The sequence below is a fragment of the Dermacentor silvarum genome, chromosome 2 (genome assembly GCF_013339745.2).
Source record: "Dermacentor silvarum isolate Dsil-2018 chromosome 2, BIME_Dsil_1.4, whole genome shotgun sequence".
Classification (NCBI taxonomy): Eukaryota; Metazoa; Arthropoda; class Arachnida; order Ixodida; family Ixodidae; genus Dermacentor; species Dermacentor silvarum.
Window position 1 is genome coordinate 7,040,419 of NC_051155.1, and position 25,254 is coordinate 7,065,672.

Genomic DNA, 25,254 nt, shown 5'->3' on the forward strand with positions numbered 1-25,254 from the left:
GGCAAAGAATAAAGAGCCAATGTGGAGCGCAGCGGGAGATGAAAGATGGCGATAGCGAAGAGAGCGCCAGGAGGAAACTGGAGGAGGGTGAAAGCGTGAGAAGAAAACCGTAGTGCCCTGCTAGATGGGTTCTGTGGTGAAGACTGCTACGAGATAGCACCAGAGTAGTGTGCGTCATCTGTTCACTGATGACGCCAATGATAAGGCATGCGGCGAGCATGTCCACCGAAACCATATATGGAAACAAAGCACTGCATGAGCGGAGGTCTGTCTGCGGTGGCTGCTGTGAATTGCACCAACGCGTCACCCTCGCGCTGCTTCTCGGAATAGCCTGATTAGCGAGGCAGTGATGCCATGCTTCGTTCCGTTTGCAACGTGCCGCACGAGACAGATTGTCCACGCCAGCCAATATATCACGAAATGAAAACACGTATGGAGCTTGCTCATATTTCACATTAGGGAGTATCGTAATCATCGGTGAATTTTTTTCCCTCCCCACCTAAGCAACAGGTGTCTCACTGTGTGTAACTGCAGTTTCATTCCATCTTTGGTTGGAGCAATAAAAAAAAGCAAGCACAGCTTTCTTCATGGCACTCCAAGGTGCTCTTCTACACAACTGAACTAGGGCAGTAAAATAAAATTGGACTGGCATCAAGTGGTGCACAAATACTGTCGAATGTTGTTTATGTGCATTAGAGGGATGAAACCACTGCCATTTATGGTTCACACTCTGTGCAGGCTGAAGCAGGCTCAGGTGAAGCGTGACCTGGAGGATGCCGCCAGGGAGCCGGTTGTGGTGCCCAATGACAGGTAGGTGTCACCTGCATGCTGCTTGGAGCATTGGTCTAGGGGCACAACCTCTAGACTTCTGCTACACCATCAGCTCCGCTTCAGAGATTGTCAAAAGTGTTCTTTCGTAACTACATGAGCAGCTCAGTGTCTGGATGTGTTCCACAGCAGGTTTGTCTATTATGGCACTAAAAACTGCCAGCAAGGTTCTATGAACTCTGTTCTCATTATCTGGGAGCAACAGAACTCGTTCACTCATTCAGAGCCTAAATATTGCACTATCGTGCTGCGGCTCTTTGCCCCTGAAGACACTGCACGTGAATCGGTGACACAAGGGGCTGCTCGGTCTAGCTGCTCCTAACTGGGGCAATAGGCAGGTCCAGTGCACCTAGGGCATGCCACTGGCACCTGGCTGCAGAGCACAATCCACACAGTGAAAACAAAACGAGCAATGCATTTTTACTGCCTATTGAGACACTGAGCAGGCAATGAGGAAGGCAAGCACTTCAGTGCTGTGGACTCTGGTGTCACTGGGCTTCGAGTTGGGGTACACGAAGCCACTGCCGTGTACTTCTGCATGTGCTCTCCTTGGCTGAGAAAGTTAGATGAGATGAGTTAGATACTGGCACATCTCACTGAAGCAATGGAAGTCCATCCTTTCCCACAAGATCTACTGGGCCAATATTTTTGTTCAGTCACTATTGGGACTTTCACTTTTGCTTGTTGTAAAAATCAGCCTGACACTTTATTGGAACAATGCAAATCCTGTCTGCTGCTTAATGCTTAATCTAATCAACACACACTGAAAGGGATTTCTCTGAATCTGTTTGTCTGAGAATATTGCCTCTGGCACTGATCCACTGGCAAGTTATGATTCCCTTATACTGAAATCTTTTTCCTCCTCCTGTACCAACTGTGGGAGCTGGCATTTAAATGTAGAGTCTATATTTCCTAACAATGCTCAAAGAGCTTCTAATGCACATTGTTCTCAAAGCAAAATCAATACTCCATAACCCAAAACCTCTCCACTTTAATTTATGAAGATATTCGATGAATCTGCTTGATAACCTCGCTCACTGCTACTTTCAGGAAATACCTTTGCAAATACAATCGCTTGACAGCCGATTTTTTTGCATGTAGAGGGGACCACAAAAACATCCGCATAATCTGGCAGTAAAAGAAAAAAAGTTGAGTGAAAAAAAGATCGTTTTGACATAGGCAGTAGCATAGAAAACTTGTTTAAACATTTTTACTCAGTGTTGTTCCTTCAGTGAAATAATATTTATACGTAAGATATTGTGGCAGTCAAGGCCAATCCGTGTTCACTGGGGCACGTGAGCTGGCACAATGGTGATTGCCCAGCCTGATTTGTGTTGCACACTGTCACTTGCAACTCCGGCTGTGCGATGCTGGCCATGTTGCCCAAGTTCAGTTCAAAGCTGTCTGCTTGCATGCTAACTTTCTTTATTCATTCCAGCTAGTGCAGAAGAAGACTGAGTTTGTTTCTTGAAAAATTTATCACGAAATTGCATGTTCATTGGGTGAAACCATAACAAATTTTTGTAATCCGATGCACATGTCACTGCAAAGGGGCTATTTTTGGATATTGTAAAATTCTGCCATGTTGTTGCGATTGTTATACGCCTAATCATTTCTGATTGGCTCACAGGGTGGCTTTGTCTTCTCTGATTAGCCGATTTCGACAACTGTCCAAAATACTAGCACCCCAGCTGAAAAAGAGTCACGGTAGCTTTGTGGTCGCTCGTCAAGTTCGTTGGCCTGTCGTGGTCTGCAAGGTGTATCAATGCAGTATATCTCAAATGCCATAGGCGGCACCAAACATGAGATACTCTGGGGCTGTTAATAGGGATACGGAGGCATCTGATAGGGACATCTGACAGGCATCTGAGCATCTGATAGTGTGCTGCCTGGTCAACTATGGCTCAGGAGCAATAACGTTGCACTTTCCGAATCGTGACAAATCGCCCTACTTTCTCTGATACTGCCACACACAAAAAAAAGAAAACTGGTGAACTCAAGGGCATTGCACTTATAATTTATAAAGTATGAAAATCAGAGTGTGTTAAAATTTAGTGCTCATTAGAATTGAGTGAATACAGTATTTGCTGGCCGATCATCCAACAATGTGAACAGTTCTGCAACCATTAGTCTCACCTATATGCATGTTCTTTGGCCTGACTGATGACTGAGTGATGGCTAACGTAGGCCAGTGGTGAATTTTTGTCATTGGCACACTGATTAGGTCACTAGGCCTAACCAATGCTGTTTCATCGTGTGTTGGTGACTGGGAGCTGCAGTTTGGTGCTCAGTCGACAAAGATTGCTTCACAGCTGCTGAGGGGCACTGGGGATGCCTTGCCATCAAAAATTGGGGATTTGGAAGACAGCCTGCATCTTTGCTCACAGCCACCACATTTGTGTTGTTGTTGTTATTAGGACGTTTATACCACATTTGTGAAATTGCACATGTAGATCATGTCGGAAAAATTGAGCCTGACACCCTAATGCATTTGAGTGTCAATCACCAATTTATATTGGTTCTGTGGAGTAGCAGGCATTACCATAGACATTGAGCAATTCCAGATAACCACTGACTTGACGAAATTGTGGAAGGAGTCCTAATAATCTTCTTGTCATGTATGTTGTGGGTTAACTTGCATTGCTACGATAATCAGAGCAGTGAAGCATGGCACAACAGCTGCGTGTACCGTAAAATTCCGAGCAAGTGCCCCCCCTCGAGCAAGTCGAAATTACCGGCAAAGTTAGGGGGGGCGCTATCCCGGAACGGCACCAAAATTCAAGATGGCCACGACAAAATTTTCCCGCAAAAAAAAAAAAAAAAAGAAGTGCAGTTGGAATAGCATTAAAATTTTATTGAACATGAACTTTATTAAGCCAAAGATTTGTTAGTGGTGTTTATCACTCTCAACACCACCGTTACTCAAAACCACCAAAAGAACTACAGAAAGCGCATCGACGCTGCACCGGCGCGTCGCCGCGACCGGCGACGCGAACATTGGTTATGCAGCGTCTATTCCAGGCAAAATTATGTCCGCGAGAGTAAATTGACGCGTAATGTTCACTTTATTAAAAACCATGTCCACGGTGAAACGTTTAGCACTAATGATAGTTCCGATACAAGTGAAGCTCAGCTGCAGTGCATGGCTACCGACGGCGGACAGCGAACCGCGGCTCGGCCATGCTTGCATCGCAGCTGGTGGCGCCGCAAATATCAGCATGTTTTCTTCATCGTGTGAAATTATTGTGAGGAGAGGGTAAAGCGGCAACGACGGTAACAAAACATTGCTGCTTGGGAGCGTCGGCGGTTCGTTCTGAAGCGCCGTCTGCTACAGATTCGAAGTGAACTGAAAAAGGCCTAGCGACGATATCGGTGACGAGTGATTAGCAGCGGTGAAGCTGCCGGCGATGCCAGAGCGTAGCCGCGACCACTATCAGTCACCGAGTGGTCACGTCACTGTGCCGCAGGGAACTCCTTTGTGCCGTGCGAGAGGCAGATCTCGCCGTCGGCCGGCGGTCCGTGAACTACCGACCGCCAGCCGCAGTTCGCCCCGATGCACTCGCGTGCCCACTGGGACGCCCGGGTACGACCATGATTCGATGAAATGGCTCATCCGGGCGCCCGATGCGCACCGGTGCGATTTGCCGAATTTGCCATCATTTTCGTGGACTGGATGTGGCAGGCCAGTGTTGGTGCGGAGCGGGGGGGGGGGGGGGGGGGGGCGCTTTCCCGGAACGGCGCGGAAATTTGAAATTAGCAGTGAAGTTAGGGGGGGGGGCTCTTGCACGGGTGGGGGCGCTTGCTCGGAATTTTACGGTATATGGTTGATTCACAGGTATTTCCAAAGCATGCAGACCTGCTAATAGACTAGTGAATGATATTCAATGGTTTTATAATAGAAATGCTACAGCTTTTTTGTTGCAGCACATTAGGTGTTACGTGGGAAAATGTGCCAATGTCTGCAAAAATGTGCGGAGGATGTAACCAAACGAGCGCTTACGCTCTTAAAGGGGCCATGACATGGTCATCAAACTAGTCTCAGTTTATCATTGTAACTGAGAGCACAGGGGCCAATATGGTCATATATGTATAAAAAAAAATCATGCATTTTAACCCAAAATTTCAATTTGAAATCACTGCCTCTAAGGCCCTCCCACTAACAACTGTCACCTTGGCAAGGGTTGTGAACCGTTGCGTCGTCTGCTCCAAAACCATGTGTGCACCATGCTGGATTCTCCATGCTTCGCATGCTCTGGCACACAGCGGCGCAGCAAGGACATTATAATTATTTCATTTGCGCAAGAAAAACAGCATAAATCAGCGAACACCTGCAGAAACTATCTAGGGCTGACTGCCAGGACACACATGTGAAAAGAGAACCACAGGTATGCCGTGTGTATTGAGCACACAGATTTATTGATTGATATTAATTGCTGCAAAAAGAATGATGTGCAGTTAGCTTACCAGCAGAGAGGTAACATTGATACACCTTAGAAAAGAAAAGAAAATGGAAAGAAAAAATGGAGGGGGAACAAGGAATCAAGCGTTATAGTCTGGCACAGTCACATGATAGCCAATGAAATTCTCAGCACGCCAAAAAGTTTGAGCAATTTTAGAAAATCCCGGAACATGCACTGTTCTGCAGCGTGCCTATCAGTACTGCCTCCCAGGAAGAGAATCTCACATGCATCCCAAAGCAGCAAGCATAAAGGCTGAAGGTGTTTGTTCATAGTCTTTCTCTTGTCGGGGTACAGTCAACGACTGATTATTTGAACACTGATAATTCGGACATGCTTGATTATTCGAACAACCTCTTGGCACTGCCACTAGCCCCATAGACTTAATGTATACAGACAGTCGAATTTCGGACACCTTACAACGCATCTTACGTTGATTTCAACTCTGACTGCACAACCATATGCTAATGTGGCCACCCAGTCAAGCAGAGATAGCTATATTTTCGTTTTGAGACATTGCCGGCATGGTCATCGGCCACGTTGCCGGCCGTTCTGTGATACCAAAACTAGCAATGCCTAGTCAATCTAGTAGTCGCCAATGAGAATTGGGTGCATGCATTGACTACTTTTGTATATCTCTAGCTACAGCAAGACAATGGTCGAGATACAGATCGTGATTTTGTAGTGGCACCTTTCGCTCAATTTTATGTCACTCTTATCATCCACCGTTCATGGCCAGATGATTCCGTTGATAACGCTTGAGGAGCGTCACTCTGACCACTGACGAAGTGCAAAAAAGCATCAGAAGGAATAGCATGAAAGACATTGCTAGAAAATCAAGGCCACGGAATGTCTAGGCCAAAGGCTAGAATATGTGTGCGCAGTAACACACGCTGACAGACTTGGGCCGCATTCTTGAATGATAAATTCCAACCATACTTTCATTTTGACGATAATTCACGTGCATAGCACCGGACGCATTGACAGGCAGCAGTGTTTCCACACAGTGGTAAGACAGTGTGCTAGCCACTGTGCCAAGAATGTCGTCGCTCCTTGACGCTGATGTGTCTTGCGCTTTACGTGGAATTGAAGGTGTTTCTGAAAGTGACGATCCAATAATATGGCACACCATTCTTTTTTTTGGCCACTTGTGGTAAATAAAGTCATTTATTTTTTGGCAAATGGGGTATTTCACACTCGTAATTATTGAGATGTTTTCGTGGCCCCCTTCGAGTCCGAATTATCGGTTGGCAACTGTATTTGGGGCACCAAATGAATGGAAGGTGGAAGGTGCCCTATTTTATGGAGCCAGGCGAATGCACTGTGTTTTGTACCTGTTAGTGTTGTCAGACTGCTACAGACTATAATTCAACCGCGATGCAAAAAGCTTTAATACAGATATTCTACTGCACCAAATGTGCTCAGATTTTGCCATCTTGCTGTTGGATGCATTCAAGCTCAATAATTTGGTATCGTGGCTTCTTTAAAACAAAGCTTTGCCTACCACTGCCACTGGAATTAGCACTGGTGTCCCTGCAGCAATGTGTGCTTGGGACGTGCTAACCACCGCATGCAACATTCACACTTGTTCCAGCTACTGTGCTCTAGACAGTCTCAAAGCAGTGGCTGATGTAGATGGTGTTGGCAAAAGAGTTGCTCGTGATAAGATGGTGGCATCCACTGAGAGAGAATGCTGCTGTCACAGTGGGTTCAGCACCACAGTAGTCTCCTGAGTTGATTTATTAGTATTTATGCAAAATGGTCCAACTCATTGAAAGTAATAGTCAAGTGACAAAACATTTTTACAGCTGGATTGCCTAAAAAAATAAGCTAGGACTGAGACCACACCACTTATTGCCATGCGAGATAAAGCACGATATTTATAAGCAACCACATTGATTGTATGCGTGGTGGCATAGCTGTCACTACCATAATAAATAAGCGCACATTACTTGTGCTAAATAGTTCATAATTACGCAGAGGAATAGTGCACACAGGGACAGGCACGACAACGGATTGCTGACAGATTGCTCACTCACGAGACTCCAAAAGTGGCAATGTGTCCCACATTTATGATCAGCCTTGCCACCTCATACTTCTGTTGCCTAGAAACGTGATTTCCTTTAAACAAGGGACAGTAGGTTTACAGTGAATGCCAAGAAGCACTGGAAACCACTTTTTCAGATTTTTTTTTTTCACTGTGTTTGCACAGCTAATCAGTATTTTTGCTGTTGAGATTTCGAGATATCTGGACTCGAATTTTTCGAGATAGGAGGAGCAAAACACATACAGTTGACATTGAGGTGGTAAAAAATTTCAATTTAACCATTATTTTTGGCTATAAGAGTTCGAATTAATGGGGGTTCGCTGTATATTTAAAGATGACAACAATTATTTTCACACATAGCACTCATGGCATATATATTGGCATATAATACTACTAGAAATTGCGCAGGCTTGTAAAAGTCTTGGCTGTCAAATATGATGCAAGAAGCAAACTTGATATACCAAAACCTCAAACAAGGACTCCTACATTGGCATAATGCAGTCAATCTCGGATATATAGAATTCGAAGGGGGGATCGCAGAATAGTTTGACATATCTAAAGCTGATCTATGAAGGCATGCGGTGCCACCATCAGCGCATTTGTACTCCGAGGCGCGCGTGTCTGTTACAGTACGCCATTTAAATGGCCGATCGTCATACTTGGGCAACAAGCTAGGCAAACTGTTGTGACGGGTTTCGGAACCAACTTCCTGTTGGAATCATTCATCCAAGCTTCTCGACTGCCCTAAAGAGTGTCTTCTTGCGTGCCGCTCAGTGCTTCGATGCCTCCGGCCCCTGCATCGGTTTAAAATTAAATTCTGATGTGCCAAAACCAGAATCTGATTATGAAGCATGCCGTAGTGGGGCACTCCGGAATATTTTTTGTACAAAGTTGTGGAGTGAAGCCCTCCATTCTCTTTCCACTCCATTCCGCTCCTTTTAACTCCTTGGAATGGTGCAAGTTTAACCATTTTGACTCCTGTAGTGGCCATTCCTCCAATTCCAGTAAATGAAACGATTTCTCTATAATTGTGTATTACTTTCGCTTATGTGCTTAGCAACAAAAGAAAACATATTTTTGAAGTGTTAAAAGGAAGCTTTAGCTCAGGGCCAACTCCGATGTCGCCTATTCAAATACATGTAAAAGGCAGGAATGCTTTTATGAAACAACCCCTTGACCGATTTGAATGAGATGTGTTGCATTTGAGAGAGAAACATAAATTGTAGTGACTGTAGGAAGCAAAATTTTGATTCAGAGCTTGAAGTTTCCTAGAAATTTGGGAAGAATTAGTGAGATTAAAAAAAAAAATTGAAGCACGAACTTTCCAAATCCGTAACTCTTCATCAAAAACAGACATTGCAGTTCCATAAACCTCATCCCTTAAAACAGTGGTTCTCAGCCATGGATGTGTCCGGTGTGGACCGCTCCCCTTGCAGTGAGGGTTGGCAAGGAACACTGTGATGTCTTTTATTTTTTTATTATCTTGTGCGGATCGCTGCCGCAGTTCTGGGAGCTGGGATTGAGTCAAGGCTAAGCTGGCTTTCAAAAAACGCGCAATTTTTATCCTTTTTTAGGGGTGTGCAAATGTCAAAATTTTTTATACTTAAGCTTCAAATATTGAATTGCATATCGAATAATGATATGCACACGCATTTATTAGCAAGTTGGTTTAATTTGATGTGTTGGAACATTGCAATTACATTGTAAATGTTACAAACCACTAGTAAGCCATTATACCAGAACATTGTGCATTTGCACGCTGATGTTCAAAATTGAGTAATTCCCACTAGCTGTCCTTGCCAACCTGTGCCTTATTATACCACATCAAATGCCTGTAAACGTGGAGACATTTGACCCTGTGCCTGTCGTCAATCATGGCACTTGCTTTTAATCAATTTAGGGGTGGCGCTGCAAAGAAAGCAAAGAAAAAAAAAAGAAAATGTGCACCCTCGTTGTCTGCAAACCCGTGTCCCTTGCTACTTAGAGGCTGGCTTTCCCATAATGTTTATATGTTCAGTGGCTAAGTGTGCTTTACAGGCGAAATTTCCCCAGCAGCACGAAATTATCACAAAAATGAATTGAATTGAATTGAATTGAAATTGTTTATTTGCCATCCTGTAGATTTACTGATGGGGGGACTGTACAAAAAAAGCTATACATCAACAGCCTGACGAGTCTACAATCCCTGTTTCTGCAGGGAGGCAGCATAACATATGCGCACATACATATACATACATATTATAGCTGTATACAGAACTTCAATGACATGTTTCTCAAGAAACAAAGGCAAAAAACACAGATACATAAAGCTACCGGATATTACATCGAAACCGTATACATCAGTTTCAGTTCCTTGGATGATGATGTAAAAAGATCAAATCGGATCGAATTATAGTAATTTAACAGTGTTGGTATTACGTATTTAAGGCTTTGTTTCCCATAGTTTGAACGTGGTGTTGGTACTAACCAATCCTCAAAGTGTCTTGTAATGTAATTTGGAGCTTTTCTCTGGACTTGGGCTAGAGTACTCAGGTTGCTGATATTTCGATAGATTTCCAGTTTATATACATGACTCAGACGATATATGTAGAGATTGTCAGCTGGGATCACACCAGAGTTAATAAAGAAGGTTATTGTCGATGCTGTGTAGCGTGGCGGAGATACTTCTTCTGTAACAGGTGAATATGTTCTAGATTGGTGGATGTTGTTTTACCCCATACTATTTGGCAATAGTTTAAATGTGATTGGAAAAGTGAATTGTACAGCAAGAGTTTAATACGTGTGGGAAGAATGTATCTCATACGGCCTACTACACCAGTTATTCTACTTATTTTGCTTAGAACATATTTGACGTGATTGTCCCATGACATGTTCGCTGAAAAGATGACACCTAGACATTTTAAAGTCTCGACTATTTCAATACTCCTTGAGTATAACACAATATCTTGATGGGGAGGTATTTGCTTGTTTTTCGGTCTGAATATAACTGCTTTTGTTTTGTTTGCATTTATCTTCATTAAATTCACTCTCGACCATTCCTCTAAGGATTTCATAGCATTGTTACATTGTTCTATAAGAACATGAATATTATTACCAGTGAAAAAAATACTCGTGTCGTCCGCATGAATAATAAACCTTGCCTGAGAATTAATATTGACGATATCATTCAGATAGATATTAAAAAGCAAAGGCCCTAGAATACTTCCCTGTGGCACTCCACAATGGACAGCTCTAGGCTTAGAAGTAAAAGTGTCGATTTTCACAATTTGTGTTCTATTATATAAGTAAGATTTGACAAGAGGTAATGCTTGCCCTCGTATTCCATAATAGTTTAATTTCTCCAATAAAATGTTATGGTCAACTAAATCAAAGGCCTTAGAGAAGTCTACGAAAATACCAACAACTATAGCTTTGTTTTCAAACTCTGTTAATATATATTCTTTCTGCTCTACTAATGCTAACTCGACTGATTTTTTCTTGCGAAAACCAAATTGGTGTGGTGTTAACAGGTTATGTTTTTCAATGAACTTTGTCATCCTTGAATGCAAAATTTTTTCAAACACCTTTGAAAAGATTGGTAAAATGGATACCGGCCTGTAATTGCCTAAGTCATTACGATGTCCTTTTTTATATAGAACGATTACTTTCGCAGACTGCATTTTCACTGGAAAAATTGCACACTATCGTTCCACAAATTCTGCACACTAATTCTGCACACTATCGCCCCAATATTCTTAGATTAGATAGAAACAAATGCTAAGAACTGTGTTTGTTCCCGCACAGCCAGCAGTATATTCGATTTGATTCGAATATTCGTATCCAACCGAATAATTTAACATTTTGAAATATCTATTTTTCGAATCGTATTAGAGTATTAAAAATATAATATTCGGTAATATTCGAACTTTTCGATTATACGCACACCTCTATTTTGCGGGCGTGGGTATCGCGGTCCCACAAAAATGACTTCATGGACCCCCATTTGAGAACCACTGCCTTAAACATCAGAAGCAGACAAACTTGATATATATAAATTTACAGCTTACGTGATTTTTTTAGTGTTTACAAGGGTATTGCAAATTCTCTACTCACATATTAGTGGAATATCTCAGAGTGGTGTGGGGCATCAGTTTTGTCTGCTTTAGGTGTATTTTTAAGCGCACTTTTCATAATTGTGATGTCATTTTTCATTGCCGAGTTCATCATCATCATCAGCCTATCTTTATGTCCACTGCAGGACGAAGGCCTCTCCCTGCGACCTTCAATTACCCATGTTTTGCGCTAGCTGATTCCAACTTGCGCCTGCAAGTTTACTAACTTTATCAATCCACCTAGTTTTCTGCCATCTTCGACTGCACTTCCCTCCTCTTGGTACCCATTCTGTAACTCTAATGCTCCACCGGTTATCCCTCCTACGCATTACATGGCCTGCCCAGCTCCATTTCTTTCTCTTAATGTCAGCTAGAATATTGGCTATCCCAGTTTGCTCTTTGAGCCACCCAACTCTCTTCCGGTCGCTTAACGTTAGGCCTAACATTTTTCGTTTCATCGCTCTTTGTGCGGTCCTTAACTTGTTCTCGAGCTGGTCTCTGGTTCGTTCCCAGGTTTCGGCACCCCTTCTAATGTAGCAAAACAACAAGGGTGATTAGACCCGTTCCCGGACGTCTGACTTGTTCGTAATCTAGTAGCAACTGAGCGAGCAGCGCCCGTGGCCGCTGCTCGTGCTCGGCAAACCTTCTCCTTTATTTGCAACACACTCCCGAGGCCGACGAAATTTCTAAACTTCAAGAAGGCTTCAAGAAGGTAAACCTTTTGAACGGGATGCCTTATCACGGTGCCAGACGCCAGCTTAATTCAGGCAGCACGCTCGAGTGATGCCGTGGCTACCAGGAAGCAGTTTCATCACCCGAGCCAGCTTCCACAGGATAGGCGGTGAGTCGTAGTCGTGCACCAGGATGACGTCTCCAACTTGAAGTCGTGATAGCAGCTTGGGTGTCGCCTCGTGTGCAGAGTGCAGAAGCAGCAAGTACTCTTTGCGCCAGCGCTTCCAGAGATGGTCTATTAAAGCTTGCCAATATATGCTTCGACATCGCAGATCGACGCTTGTTCACTGGGGTAGCGTGGCGCCCAACTGTTGAGGCAAGCACGTTGCACGTTTGCCAAGTAAGAAGTGTGAAGGTGCCAGAGGGCATACCTTGTCAGTGTCTACAGACAAATGTGTTCAAGAACGGCTGTTGATGTTCGCCTCTATCTCACACAGAACAGTTGTTATCTCTTCAAAGGAGAGCGAATTTCGACCTAGAGCGCACTTCAATGTGTCCTTAGTCATTCCCACCATCCTCCCCACCAAGGCGCTCGCACGATGCTGAGCTTCCATTCGATGCGACGTGCACTGCAGAAGTCTGCCCAACTGGATGCAGGATGATTTCCGAGTTGTCTGAAAATAGAGGGCGTTGTCCGAATAAATCATCATCATCATCATCATCATCATAATTTATTTTCCCTTAAGGACCCCTGTCAGGGTATTACATAAGGGGGAGGGGGGGTTACAGAAGCTAAGAGTAGGAATAAAGACATGGTTACAATTTCCTACAGCCTGTGGATTTCGTTTGAGAACACAACAAAAAAAGAAAAAGCACACAACAACAAAAAGAAGAAGAGAAGAAGAAAAACTTGGCGGCACACTGAATCCAATGCAAAATCAAATCAGCAGAAAAGTCCCAATGTGAAACAGCAATCGCAAAAGAAGGAAAACACAGTATGGTCATTATAAGGTGTCGGGATATGGGGGGATGCCAATGGCCCTCTGCCTCGACACACCGAGCCCAGCGGTTGGCGCATGCCTGCGCATCAACCGCGGTCCGGTAGCAGCTCGAGGAAACAATAGACGACAACCACGTGTACACTCGGAAAGCATTTATTACGGCTGCAACTAACACTTCGAGCAGGCCAGCTAGCTATAGTTGACATCGCTGAGGGTTCCCTCGAAGAGAATAATACACTAGGTAAAGAAGGGCTTCCGACTTACCAAATGGGGAATACGGGGGGGCCGCGGCATTTGCCGCTGCAAGAACGCGGTTGACTAACCACGTGTGGGAATACGGGAGCGACGGCGGAGACTTCCGCCGCCGCCGCCGCTTGCTGGAGACAAAGAGACCCGGGCGATATCAGCGGGATCTCAGCGCTTGCAATTCCCGCGTGCCGCCCGCGGAAGGAAAGTTTCCCCTCTCCCAACTCTCCCTAGCACGCATGCGCTTGACGCGACATTCGCTGCCCGTGCGGCGGTCATGGGACCCGAGGGTTCCCACATCCCTCCACCCTTAAATGTTGCCCTACGGCGAAGAAATCGCTGGAACCATTAATTGACAAAGTGTCCGGGCAGCTGCGATGGTAAACTTTGGCAGGAAATGTCCGAATCCACGTTGATAGGCAGCACAGTCCTGTGTGGCGGCCGCTCACATGTGGCAGCCGTCACAGTGGTTGATGATGACGGGGGCTAAAGATGGCTTGCCCTCAAGATGCGCGCCGCAATGTCCACCCGGGAACAGCAGGTCAGGACTTTCTCGAAGCGGCGCGCGCGCCGGCTCGATGAACCTCGCACCGACGCATCCTCGTGGGAGTGTATGATGGTGGGCCTCCCTCATTGTGGCTACCATGTGCTGCTGCATCGGGCCGCGAACAGGGAGGGGCTGAGACAGCAGGCAGGGACGTGGACCATGGCAGCAATAGCAAGTCATGACGGCTTCACTCGTTCTGCAAAGTCGCTCAAATGCACTCCACAAACACTTAGAATTAAGGCAGTAGAGGCCGCCGCAGCGTCGGCCGTCTGACACGATGCTGAACCACCCGTCTACCGCATAGCTTTATGTGGTAACGAGAAGAAAAAAAAACAATCCAGTTCGTTTGAATGAAGTTATTTGCTTCGACCGAATTTTTCCGGTCCGATACAGCGCGAAAAAGGGCGATGCTCGTATGAACAAAGCGCTCTCTGGTCCCCCGAGATTTTGGTTATTCCGCCCGCAAAATATTGGGTCCATCTGAACAAAATAAGCTTTCTATTTCGAACGAGGTTTCTCCGCTCTGGCGAGTATAGTAAAACTAGCGAATCCATTTGCACCCGCTAAATGTCACGGCATGGTCGTCTTCGAACTTGCGACCGGCAGCTCCGCAAAGCCTTAGGCCTAATCGCGTCCATGACAGATACCAATGCCACAAAAGACCCATAAAGGGTTCCAATGAGCCGCCGCGAGGAGATGCAGGCCTAGCTAAGTGGTCCCCGCTCGCTGCTCAACCCGCAGCTTCCGAGCAGACTCCTGGGACTGCGTCCCGCTGACGTCCTAGCCAGCGTTTCCGGCGCCCGGCTCCCAGAGCCAAAGATACAGAAAGGAGGTTATTTGCATATGTACAGGGGAAAATTGACCACCGCGCCGGCTGCTGCACTCACTCGCTTCGGGCGTACTCTTAAAAGAAAACTTGCTGCAAATCTCAGCATCTACACGAGTTCGGCGACACTGGCGCAGCGTTAATACCCGTGCCACACGGGCAAAGTAAAGTGCACTTTGAGCGAGTGCACTTCAGCGCGTTGAGTGTCACTTTGGCGGCGCGCTGCTACACGAGAAAGAAAAGTGCTCTTTAAAATTGATGGCCATGGCCATCGGGAGTCAGATGGGAAAGCATATATTTGTTAATATAAAAATGTGTGCACGAAACAGTTTACTATAGTTAGAAACAACATTTACAATCCACCTTTACAAGCACCGGCAACGACGGCAATTTGACCAGTCACAGTCAGAACGACTCGATCCGCCAAACAACTGCGCAGTCATTACCCGGCGTGGTCGTGAACAGCCCGAGAGCGAGAGTAGTTTTTTGCTGTTCTTAATTTTTTTTTCCGTGTGGCACATTTTATTATCTTGAAACGGTCGCAATTTAAAACATTGTTATTAAAAATTACTCCTGACTCTTACTTTCAATATCATTTTATGTATCTTCTAAGCATTGCTAACGAGGCTACACACTTCGCCGCCGCCAAGTGAGTTCGCCGAACACACTCGCCGGCGAGTGCACTCTGCAGTGAGTGTCACTAAGCGTTCTCGTGTAGCAGCCTGCGAATGACACTAGCCGCGAAGTGCACTCGCTCAAAGTGCACTTTACTTTGCCCGTGTGGAACGGGTATAACTCGCCCTCAAGAAAGCACACACAGATCTAGCTAGCAAGCACGCCTTCGTCTGAGGCCTAACGCTGGTCCGGACAGATCGTCGTCCCGTTTTCCAAGAGCTTGCCCCACGTTGGGAACGCCAAAATGTCGGGATATGGTGGGGATCGCCGACGGCCCTCTGCCTCGACACACCGAGCCCCGCGGTTGGCGCATGCCTGCGCATCAACCGCGGTCCGGTACTAGCTCGAGGAAACAATAGACGACAACCACGTGTACACTCGGAAAGCATTTATTACGACTGAAACTAACACTTCGAGCAGGCCAGCTAGCTGCCGCGGCAAGAACGCGGTTGACTAACCACGTGCGGGAATACGGGAGCGACGGCGGAGACTTCCGCCGCCGCCGCTTGCTGGAGACCAAAGAGACCCGGGCGATATCAGCGGGATCTCACGTGACCCACCCGGTGGCGCTGATAGCGCTTGCGATTCCCGCGCGCCGTCCGCGGAAGGAAAGTTTCCCCTCTCCCAACTCTCCCTGGCTATCATGCGCTTGACGCGACGTTCGCTGCCCGTGCGGCGGTCATGGGACCCGAGGGTTCCCACAAAGGTTAGAGTTTGAGGTAATCAGTAAGCAGCTGTGTAAAGATAATGGGGTTACACTCGCTGACAACTGTATCTAGTAATTTGTTCTGCTCAGCGATAGCGCTAGGCAAAAACAATTGATTAAAGGAAAATGTTGAACCATGCAAGCACTGGATGCTGCAAGAGTTAAAAAGGCCACGAGATGTACGGGTTGGTGGAATAAAGCCCTATTCACATGGTGCGATTTTGTCTGCGAATTCGCACGTGCGAATTCGCAGCTGCGGAAAATAGGCCGCCGGACCCTTCGTGCGTGCGTTTTTTCGATGTTCGGCGTGCTTAACTTCTCTGCGAAAAACGCAGATGCGGTGGTAGCCACTGTAGCGGTGGAAACAGACGACCAATAGTAGCGGCTCGCTCATACGTCATCGCCAGTCAGAATGCTTAACGAGTATGCGAAAAATGCAGCTGCCATAGATCCATGTGAAACGGGATTGCGAATTTCGCATCTGCGGAAATCGCAGCTGCGAAAAACGCACTGCAAATTCGCACCATGTGAAACGGGCTTAAGAAGCTTTCCATGCAGTTGTGGGAAGCTATAATATAGTCGATGGAAAAGGCACAGCTTTGCAAATGGTCGAAGGAATGCCCCGACGAGAGACGAAACACTGAAATGCGGCGAGAAAGGTGGTGGCTGTCATGTCAGCAGTAAGCTCCAAATGAACAGCACGCGTTCAGCTTCACTGCTGAGTTACAGAGTTTAAAAGTGATAGTTTTATTTTTGGAAATATTGCAATATTTAACAATTTCTATTAAAACGTCGACAGGCAATATCAAAATTTCACTTCTTACAGTCACTAGCTTCTAGCTTTTCCTTTTATATGCAACAAACCTCATCAAATTTGGTGCAGTGGCTGCCGAGAAAAACAATTTCTCCATTCCGATGTATTTAGATGGCAGTCCCCGAGCTAAAGCTTCCTGTTAACAATGTTACGTAAAATTTTTTTCGCACAAGAAGAAACATCAGGGGTGGAAGTGCTGAGCCATTTGCGCCTCGGTGCGCCCATCCACTTTTCGTGCGCCATCCTGGTCCAAGACGTATTATTGTGCCGAAGCTGCTCCCAAGCGGTGCTTCCATGTCCAACATGCCTGATCATTCGGACGGCTTAGCGGCACCACCACGCACCCCATAGTCAATGCGTAAGAACGTCTCAAATTTCGGACGTAATAACCCTTCGCCATCCAATTTTCCGGCCTTTGTGCCGTGACTGCAGGTCGAAACGGCAATTATCAAAGTAACTATTGCCGTTATTTTGATTATCTCGCTGCCTCGAAGCTCTCGCACGCTGATCCGCTGGCACCCTTTGCCACCATCGCGGCGACGCTAGGCCCAGCTGCTTCGACGTTCGCTATTAAGCTTCTTGCCGTTCGGTGCCGTGTTTTTCATTGAAATAATTCACCCCTGTCAGCAATGGCACCGACTCCGCCATTGTAATCCTCGCCAATGTCTTGAAAGCACAGAAAGTGTGGCGCGTTGCATAATGCCAGTTCCCGAAAGTCAGCTTTGCCTCAATACAATATTGTTACACGGTGAAGTATACGCAAAGTATTGCGGTGAAGCATAATAAGAGTGGGAAGGGGCAATTTTCACAGGAAACAGTAGAGTTTTAGAATAGGGGCCCCAAAGAAATAGCGTCGACACCACTGCGCATGCACGAGACACAAACTGTGTTTGGGTTTTGCGTTGGGCACGCTATTTCACCGATTTAGCGGTTGCCCCAAAAGCTGCCCCAAAAGCTTTGCATCAACAAACATGGCGACACCCATCGAAGCAACAGCTCTCCGAGTACCAAACTGGGTTTGATTCGTGGTAACGCGTGAAGTTTGTAAGCTAGGAGAAGTGACTGCGTTTATCGCTTTCTCTCAACTAACGTGTGTAATGAAGATTGATTCATTAGACGCCGCTGGTTCAGAATTCGATTGTTGATTTCATGGCTCTTAGGCCTAACGTGGATTAGCTTGGCTGGTGAAGACACGTAAAGTTGGTTACTCAAAATTAAGCGCAACAAATCGCTTGCTGCTAATAAAATAACCTTTTTATCCTTTATTCAGACATATCCCCGCTTAGCCCGAAAGCGTTACAGCAGGGGGGTTACAAACATGAAAAAAGTACATCTTGATTGACACTGCACACCTGTTCACATGATAGCTGATTCCAATTCTCTCAATTTTAATTAAACGTAAAACCACAAAAGTCAAAATTACTCTTCTTATCGTAAAATGGTATAGTTTATTTTAATATTTATAATAGTTTTTCTTTGACACCGTAGTGGCGCTGCAAGCGCAAGATGCTATTCTCAAATGCAGAGCCCTATTCTAAAACTCTTCACTCCTGCATGCCCCAACACTAACACCTGCAAAGCTTTTTGGGGCCCCTATTCTAAAACTCTCTAGTGTCTATTCCATAATTACACACGCTTGCACACGCCGTCTCCTGTCAGAGTATGAGCACCGATATGCCTCATAAGTGTACTGGCAGGCCTTCAAAGCTTTTTTGGACGTGCCTGTGCCGATTTGAGCCCTTAGAGGTCGTAAAAGACATCCATTCATTGTTTCGGTCTGCCCGGTTTTTCTGACAATTTGGCGGGCTCTAGGGAATCTGAAAAATCGGACGTTGACTGTATTGCTCTCCGCATTTTTGTTGTGTTGTGAGCTGTGATGTTTTAAATGCGTGTGGGTGCAATTTTGTGTCATAATGATCGTGGGACTCGGTAGCCAGCTGTGCTTGCCCATATCTTATGTTTGCATTTTAATTTATTGGCTACTTATAGTGCCTTGTACCTGAAAGTACAATTTTCAACTTGCAATATTTGTGTAGTTAATCAGGTGCGTTATATTTCACTCAGAGACATATGTGGCTTGTTTAGAGAATACATTTTAAGTAAGCTAGACTTGTTCGTTAGACTGACACATAGCTGACATATAACATATGACAGACAAGGCACTGTGGACACAGTGCTATTGCTGTGTGGCAGTTTTTTTTTTAGTCATTTGTTGATAGGGTACAAACTAGTTTTACATCCCATGTGATTTACTTGTGCTACTTTTAGAGCACAAGTGAGGCTAGCTTAGCAGGACTATTTGAGGAATTATGAGGCATTGCCTGGGATATTATTGGCCTTAGTGAGGTTAGAAGAACTGGTGAAGCTTACACAGTGCTGACTAACGGCCACGTCCTCTGCTACAGAGGTCTTCCACATAAGAGAGAATCCGGGGTAGGATTTCTAGTCCATAACAGCATAGCGGGCAACATTGATGAATTTTACAGCATTAGTGAGAGGGTAGCAGTCGTCATAATAAAGCTGAATAGGAGGTACAAAATGAAGGTAGTACAAGCCTACGCCCCAACTTCCAGTCACGATGATGAAGAGATAGAACAGTTTTATGAAGATGTGGAATTAGCAATGAGAAAGGTGCAAACTCAGTATACTGTAGTCATGGGCGACTTCAATGCAAAAGTGGGCAAAAAGCAGGTTGGCGAGCAAGCAATTGGAAACTACGGCATCGATTCTAGGAATGCAAGAGGAGAAATGTTGGTGGAATTCGCGGAAAGGAATAGGCTCCGAATAATGAATACATTCTTCAGGAAGCGCACCAACAGGAAGTGGACCTGGAAAAGCCCTAATGGAGAAACAAGGAATGAAATAGATTTCATACTCTCTGCCGATCCAAGCATAGTGCAGAATGTAGAAGTGTTAGGTAAGGTAAAGTGCAGTGACCATAGGTTAGTGAGGTCTAGGACTTCTCTCAGTTTGAAGAGAGAAAGAGTGAAATTAGTCCAGAGGAAACAGGCCAACCTAGACGCAGTAAGGGTGAAAGCAGACCAATTCAGGCTGGTGCTCGCAAACAAATATGCAGCTTTAGAACAGGAAGATGAAGATAACATAGAGCTAATGAATGAAACCGTAACTAGGCTGATCTCAGAAGCAGCAATTGAAGTGGGAGGTAAGGCACCAAAGCAACCTGTAGGGAAGCTCTCCCAAGAAACAAAGGCCCTAATAAAGAAACGACAAAACATGAAAGTGTCCAACTCAAGAGATCAGATAGAATTCGCTGAACTGTCAAAACTGATCAACAAGAAGAAAGTAAGGGTTATTCGAAATTATAACGTGGGAAAAATTGAGGAAGCCGTAAACTATGGACGCAGCATGAAATCAGTAAGAAGGAAACTAGGCATAGGATAAGGCAAGATGTATGCACTGAAAGATAAGCATGGTAATATCATCAGCAATTTCGATGACATAGTAAAAGCAGCAGAAGAATTCTATACTGACCTGTACAGTAGCCAAAACAGCCAAGCTACTTTCATTCGAAATAGTGATGAACCGGATACAGAAGCTCCTTCTATAACTAGCGATAAAGTTAGAAGGGCCTTGAAAGACATGACCAGGGGAAAAGCACCTGGAGAAGATGGAATAACAGTAGATTTAATCAAAGATGGAGGAGATATCATGCTTGAAAAGCTTGCGGCCCTTTATACGCAATGCCTCACAACTTCAAGTGTACCAGAGAGCTGGAAGAACGCCAACATTATACTTATCCATAAGAAGGGAGACGTTAAAGAATTGAAGAATTACAGACCCATTAGCTTGCTTTCAGTATTGTATAAAATATTCACCAAGATAATTTCCAATAGAATCAGGACGACACTTGACTTCAGTCAACCAAGAGAACAGGCTGGCTTCAGGAAGGGATATTCTACGATGGACCATATCCATGCCATCAATCAGGTAATCGAGAAATCTGCGGAGTACAATCAACCTCTCTATATGGCTTTCATAGATTATGAAAAGGCATTCGATTCAGTAGAGATACCAGCAGTCATAGAGGCATTGCGTAATCAAGGAGTAGAGGAGGCATACGTGAATATCTTAGCAAATATCTACAAGGACTCCACAGCTACCTTGGTTCTCCACAAGAAAAGTAGAAAAATACCTATCAAGAAAGGGGTCAGGCAAGGAGACACAATCTCTCCAATGCTATTCACTGCATGCTTAGAAGAAGTATTCAAGCTCTTAGACTGGGAAGGATTAGGAGTGAGGATCGACGGCGAATATCTCAGCAACCTTCGGTTTGCAGATGACATTGTCCTATTGAGCAACAATGGAGAGGAATTACAACAAATGATTGAGGACCTTCATCGAGAAAGTGCAAGAATTGTGTTGAAGATGAATATGCAGAAGACAAAGATAATGTTCAATAGCTTGGCAAGGGAACAAGAATTCAGGATCGCCAGTCAGCCTCTAGAGTCTGTAAAGGAATATGTTTATCTAGGTCAATTACTCACAGGGGACCCTGATCACGAGAAAGAAATTTACAGAAGAATAAAATTGGGTTGGAGTGCATACGGCAGGCATTACCAAATCCTGACTGGGAGCTTACCACTGTCGTTGAAAAGAAAAGTGTACAATCATTGCATTCTACCGGTGCTAACATATGGGGCAGAAACTTGGAGGTTAACAAAGAAGCTCGAGAACAAGTTAAGGACCGCACAAAGAGCGATGGAACGAAAAATCTTAGGAGTAACGTTAAGAGACAGGAAGAGAGCGGTGTGGATCAGAGAACAAACTGGGGTAGACGATATTCTAGTTGACATTAAGCGGAAGAAATGGAGCTGGGCAGGCCATGTAATGCATAGGATGGATAACCGGTGGACCATTAGGGTTACAGAATGGATACCAAGAGAAGGAAGCGCAGTCGAGGACGGCAGAAAGTCAGGTGGATGATGAGGTTAGGAAATTCGCAGGCGCAAGTTGGAATACGCTAGCGCAAGACAGGGGTAATTGGAGATCGCAGGGAGAGGCCTTCGTCTTGCAGTGGACATAAATATAAGCTGATGATGATGATGATGATGACTTTTAGAGCTGCTTTGTACTCATTTCTTTATGCTCAAGTGCAAGTACTGGTTTTTACTATGTATTTCAGGCCTCTTATGCTCGTACATAGATGTCTTTTTATTGCTATATTATATTGTGCTGTTGCCGTGATTGTTACTAGAACTTGTATTACCGTTACAGTTCCCTACAGTTGCAGATTGATCAGATTTATTTAAGTTGCTTGGCAAGAAGAGCATAGATTGTTCCACAGAAATTTCACCTTGCCACATTAAGTTTTCTCTTAGCATTTGCATTTGTTGAAAGCAAAAGTTTGCTAATTTAAATGTTCTTAGGATGGCGACCCGCTCCAAAACTCACTTTCTCTTTCGCAAAACTACAAATTTTTTGCTCTGATGCTGCTCCAAAATAGTTATTTGCCACTCCAGAGCTGCTCCAAAAGGGTCAGTTTGCTGCTTCCAGCCCTGCTCCAAAACGTTGGGCGCCTACTTCCACCCCTGAGAAACATGCTTGGTGACCTTTTACCTCTTCGGGGCATTATCAGCATTGGTGCCTGTACTCTCCAATTACAGTAGAAAATTGTTGATACGATCTTCTTACGTACGATTTCCCAATGCCAACATTCACGATCGAGAACACAGAAAATGACCCAATGCAGTTGCGCTTATTTTTCACCGGTTCATACGTTGCCGGAAAACACAATCTTTTGGCACTAACATTCAGCATATCGCCAAACAGCGATTGTATGTTAGGTGTTACGTTTTCCAGCTGCTAGAGCCCATGTAAACAAGAAAAGGCACTAGGTGTGCACGATTGAGAGCAGTAGCAGTCCGCCGCAGCAGCTTCCCCGAGATACTCGCCTGCCTGTCTTACGTGAGAACACTGGTGCCCACTAAGTTTCTCATTCCAGTACCAGCAAATCTCCTCCCGGGTCATCGCACACTGCATCAACAGCTATTGCCGCCAACCCTATTGCGATAAGCATCTTCACCTATCTGCTCCACAGCGCGTAGGCTGTAGTGCCAGTTGGAAGCATGCTGCATGCTTCTAACAGGTGATAACCCAAACATGTTGCTGTTCTCTGCTGCAGGTGGCGTGAAGTGATGGTCATGTACCGTTTTGGCAGCATCATATTTTGGTGTTGACCATCAGCTCGATTTCGTTTATATTTCCCGTGGCAGTCTTAAAACACTACGCAGTATAACACTATTTGCGTCTCTGGTTGCTTAGGCCCTACCAGCTCGCGAGTGTCATCTTGTGCTGCAACGATTCGTGCAACACTTTGCATTATGTAGATGTCAACTACAGTTGATTCTGTTCAATACAGTGACTTCCAATCATACGTTTTCTTCATTAGTACATTTTTTCTTGCATTTTTTTCCAAAATGTGTGTACGAGGTTCTACTGTATTAATTATTTGAGTAAAATGATGGATAAAATAATCTTACACCGTGTCCCACATAGTGGGTGAGCACAAATATTTGAGGGAAAAGCAGGCGAGCAAAAATATGACGGTGGTCTTCACGGAGAATGCTGCTGTCGCAGTAAACGAGTACAGAGCTCAAGAAATCCTTTTTGTCTCACATTTACTGGCATTTGATGGGCGCCATTTTCTAGTGCACTTCCCTGATCACCTGTTATATTGCTCTCTCTGGATACTCGGCAGTGTGCAAAAAAGTATGGCACGCTTTCCAATCCCACTGCACCACTGCGCTCGTGGTGTCGTGTGTGTTTTCCTTCTTGTGTCTTCGTTTTCTTGCGCAGTTTATAAATTTCCAATCCCCATGGACTCGCGCAAGGGTGCAACTGTTTGTGGCATGGCTGTTCTTTGCCTGCATCCCTTTGTTCTAGGTCGGGCATGCTCTCGCTTAATTGAATTATTGTTTGCTACTTAACTGCGTAACTAAATATTAAGGAACTCACTAAAACTGAAGAGCTAACTAACTTAACTCCTTAACAAAACAGTTAAGCACTCACTGGCTTTGTGTCTCATCTTTCCTGTGCTTTCGTTTTATTTTTTTTTTTTAGAGTGCAATACCAGCTAGCCCACCTGTTCATCCATCTAAAGGTGGATGCTGAAAGAGCCGCATTGAGTAAAAATTGAGAAATGTAGTGAATTGGTCAAGTGTAGTTTAGTCTCATTGGCAAATTTACAGATTCTATTCCGAGTGGCTGAAAATGTGGAATGATTCCGGAATTATTTTTAACTCTGAAGTTGCCACTCCACAACTGTGATGTTGACCTCCTGGGGTTCTTTAACGTGCACCAAATCAGTACACGGGCGTCTTGCATTCTACCCCCGTCGTTGCGTCGGTGGCTGCCAACAGTTACACACACGCACTGTTAGTTTTGAAAGTGCCTTTCAGTTTGCAGAACATCACAGTCCATTCCCACTGACGAGTAACTATGTAAGCACAAATGAAATGCATTCAGCGCGAACCCACAAATCGCGTAGTCATTAATCTTTTACGCCGCTGCCGCAATAGCCTTTCCACAAGTGCGGAAGTGGCATGTAGTGGTTTTGTTAAATTTGAACTATATAATGCAAAGATCCATCCACATAGTGGTTGGGGTCAGATTCATTTTGGCCACTCGCAGAACAAAATGTCGTTGGCAGAAAGCCCTTGCCTATAACAGAAGACAAGCCCGTTGGTGCGGCATCTCCAGTTTGGCATCTCATGCTTAGCGCCACTCAATGAAAAGAGCGACTGTTATCCATGGTTTCTTGTAAAGCACATGTTGGACCAGGACGCCTTTCGCGTTCTTGAAGCATAGTGGTGATCTGCTCTTGTTGATAATGAACAGCTGAAGTTTGCATTAGCCATCCATATGTACAGCGAGCAAAACTGAGAGCACCCTGCTCTTTTTTTCTCCATGGCATGTACTGCCCTTCAGATTCAATCTCGTTTGACAGCATTTGCCAAAACAGTGCCATTTCAAACCGGTCAGCATTAAATATTTCCGTTAACACGAGAAGTGATCGCGTCCCCGTTAGGAGAAGTGCACTTGTAGGGGTGTTGCGCGGCACAGCGTTCGATATATGGAATGAGGTGCTGAACGGAAATTCGATGTATGTGTAGTACATCACTGTACTTTTGCATGGGATCTTCAAGGGTATTTTACAAGTGCTTGATATAGACAGTAAATTGATATGTCCGAGTTTAATATATCTGGTTTCGACTGTATACTGTGGCCATAGTGGAGAAAACGATGAAGAAAAACACAGCATGAAAGTGCATGTGTGTATGCAGCAGGAGAGAAATGAGGAAGTACAGGAGGAACTGAATGGAAG

The 25,254-nt window shown here is 45.0% G+C and overlaps 1 protein-coding gene across 5 annotated transcripts in view; it reads left to right on the plus strand.

Moving 5' to 3' along the window:
* Positions 1-25,254, plus strand: part of LOC119441296 (autophagy-related protein 16-1) — a 445,594-nt gene that overhangs the window by 60,804 nt on the left and 359,536 nt on the right. For all 5 annotated transcript variants that reach the window (XR_007465397.1, XM_049661133.1, XM_049661132.1 and 2 more), the window contains exon 7: positions 739-810. Coding sequence is in view for 4 of the 5 variants with exons in the window: in XM_049661133.1 (XP_049517090.1) it covers positions 739-810 (72 nt within the window). In the remaining variant the exon portion in view is untranslated. The remainder of the gene's footprint in view (positions 1-738; positions 811-25,254) is intronic.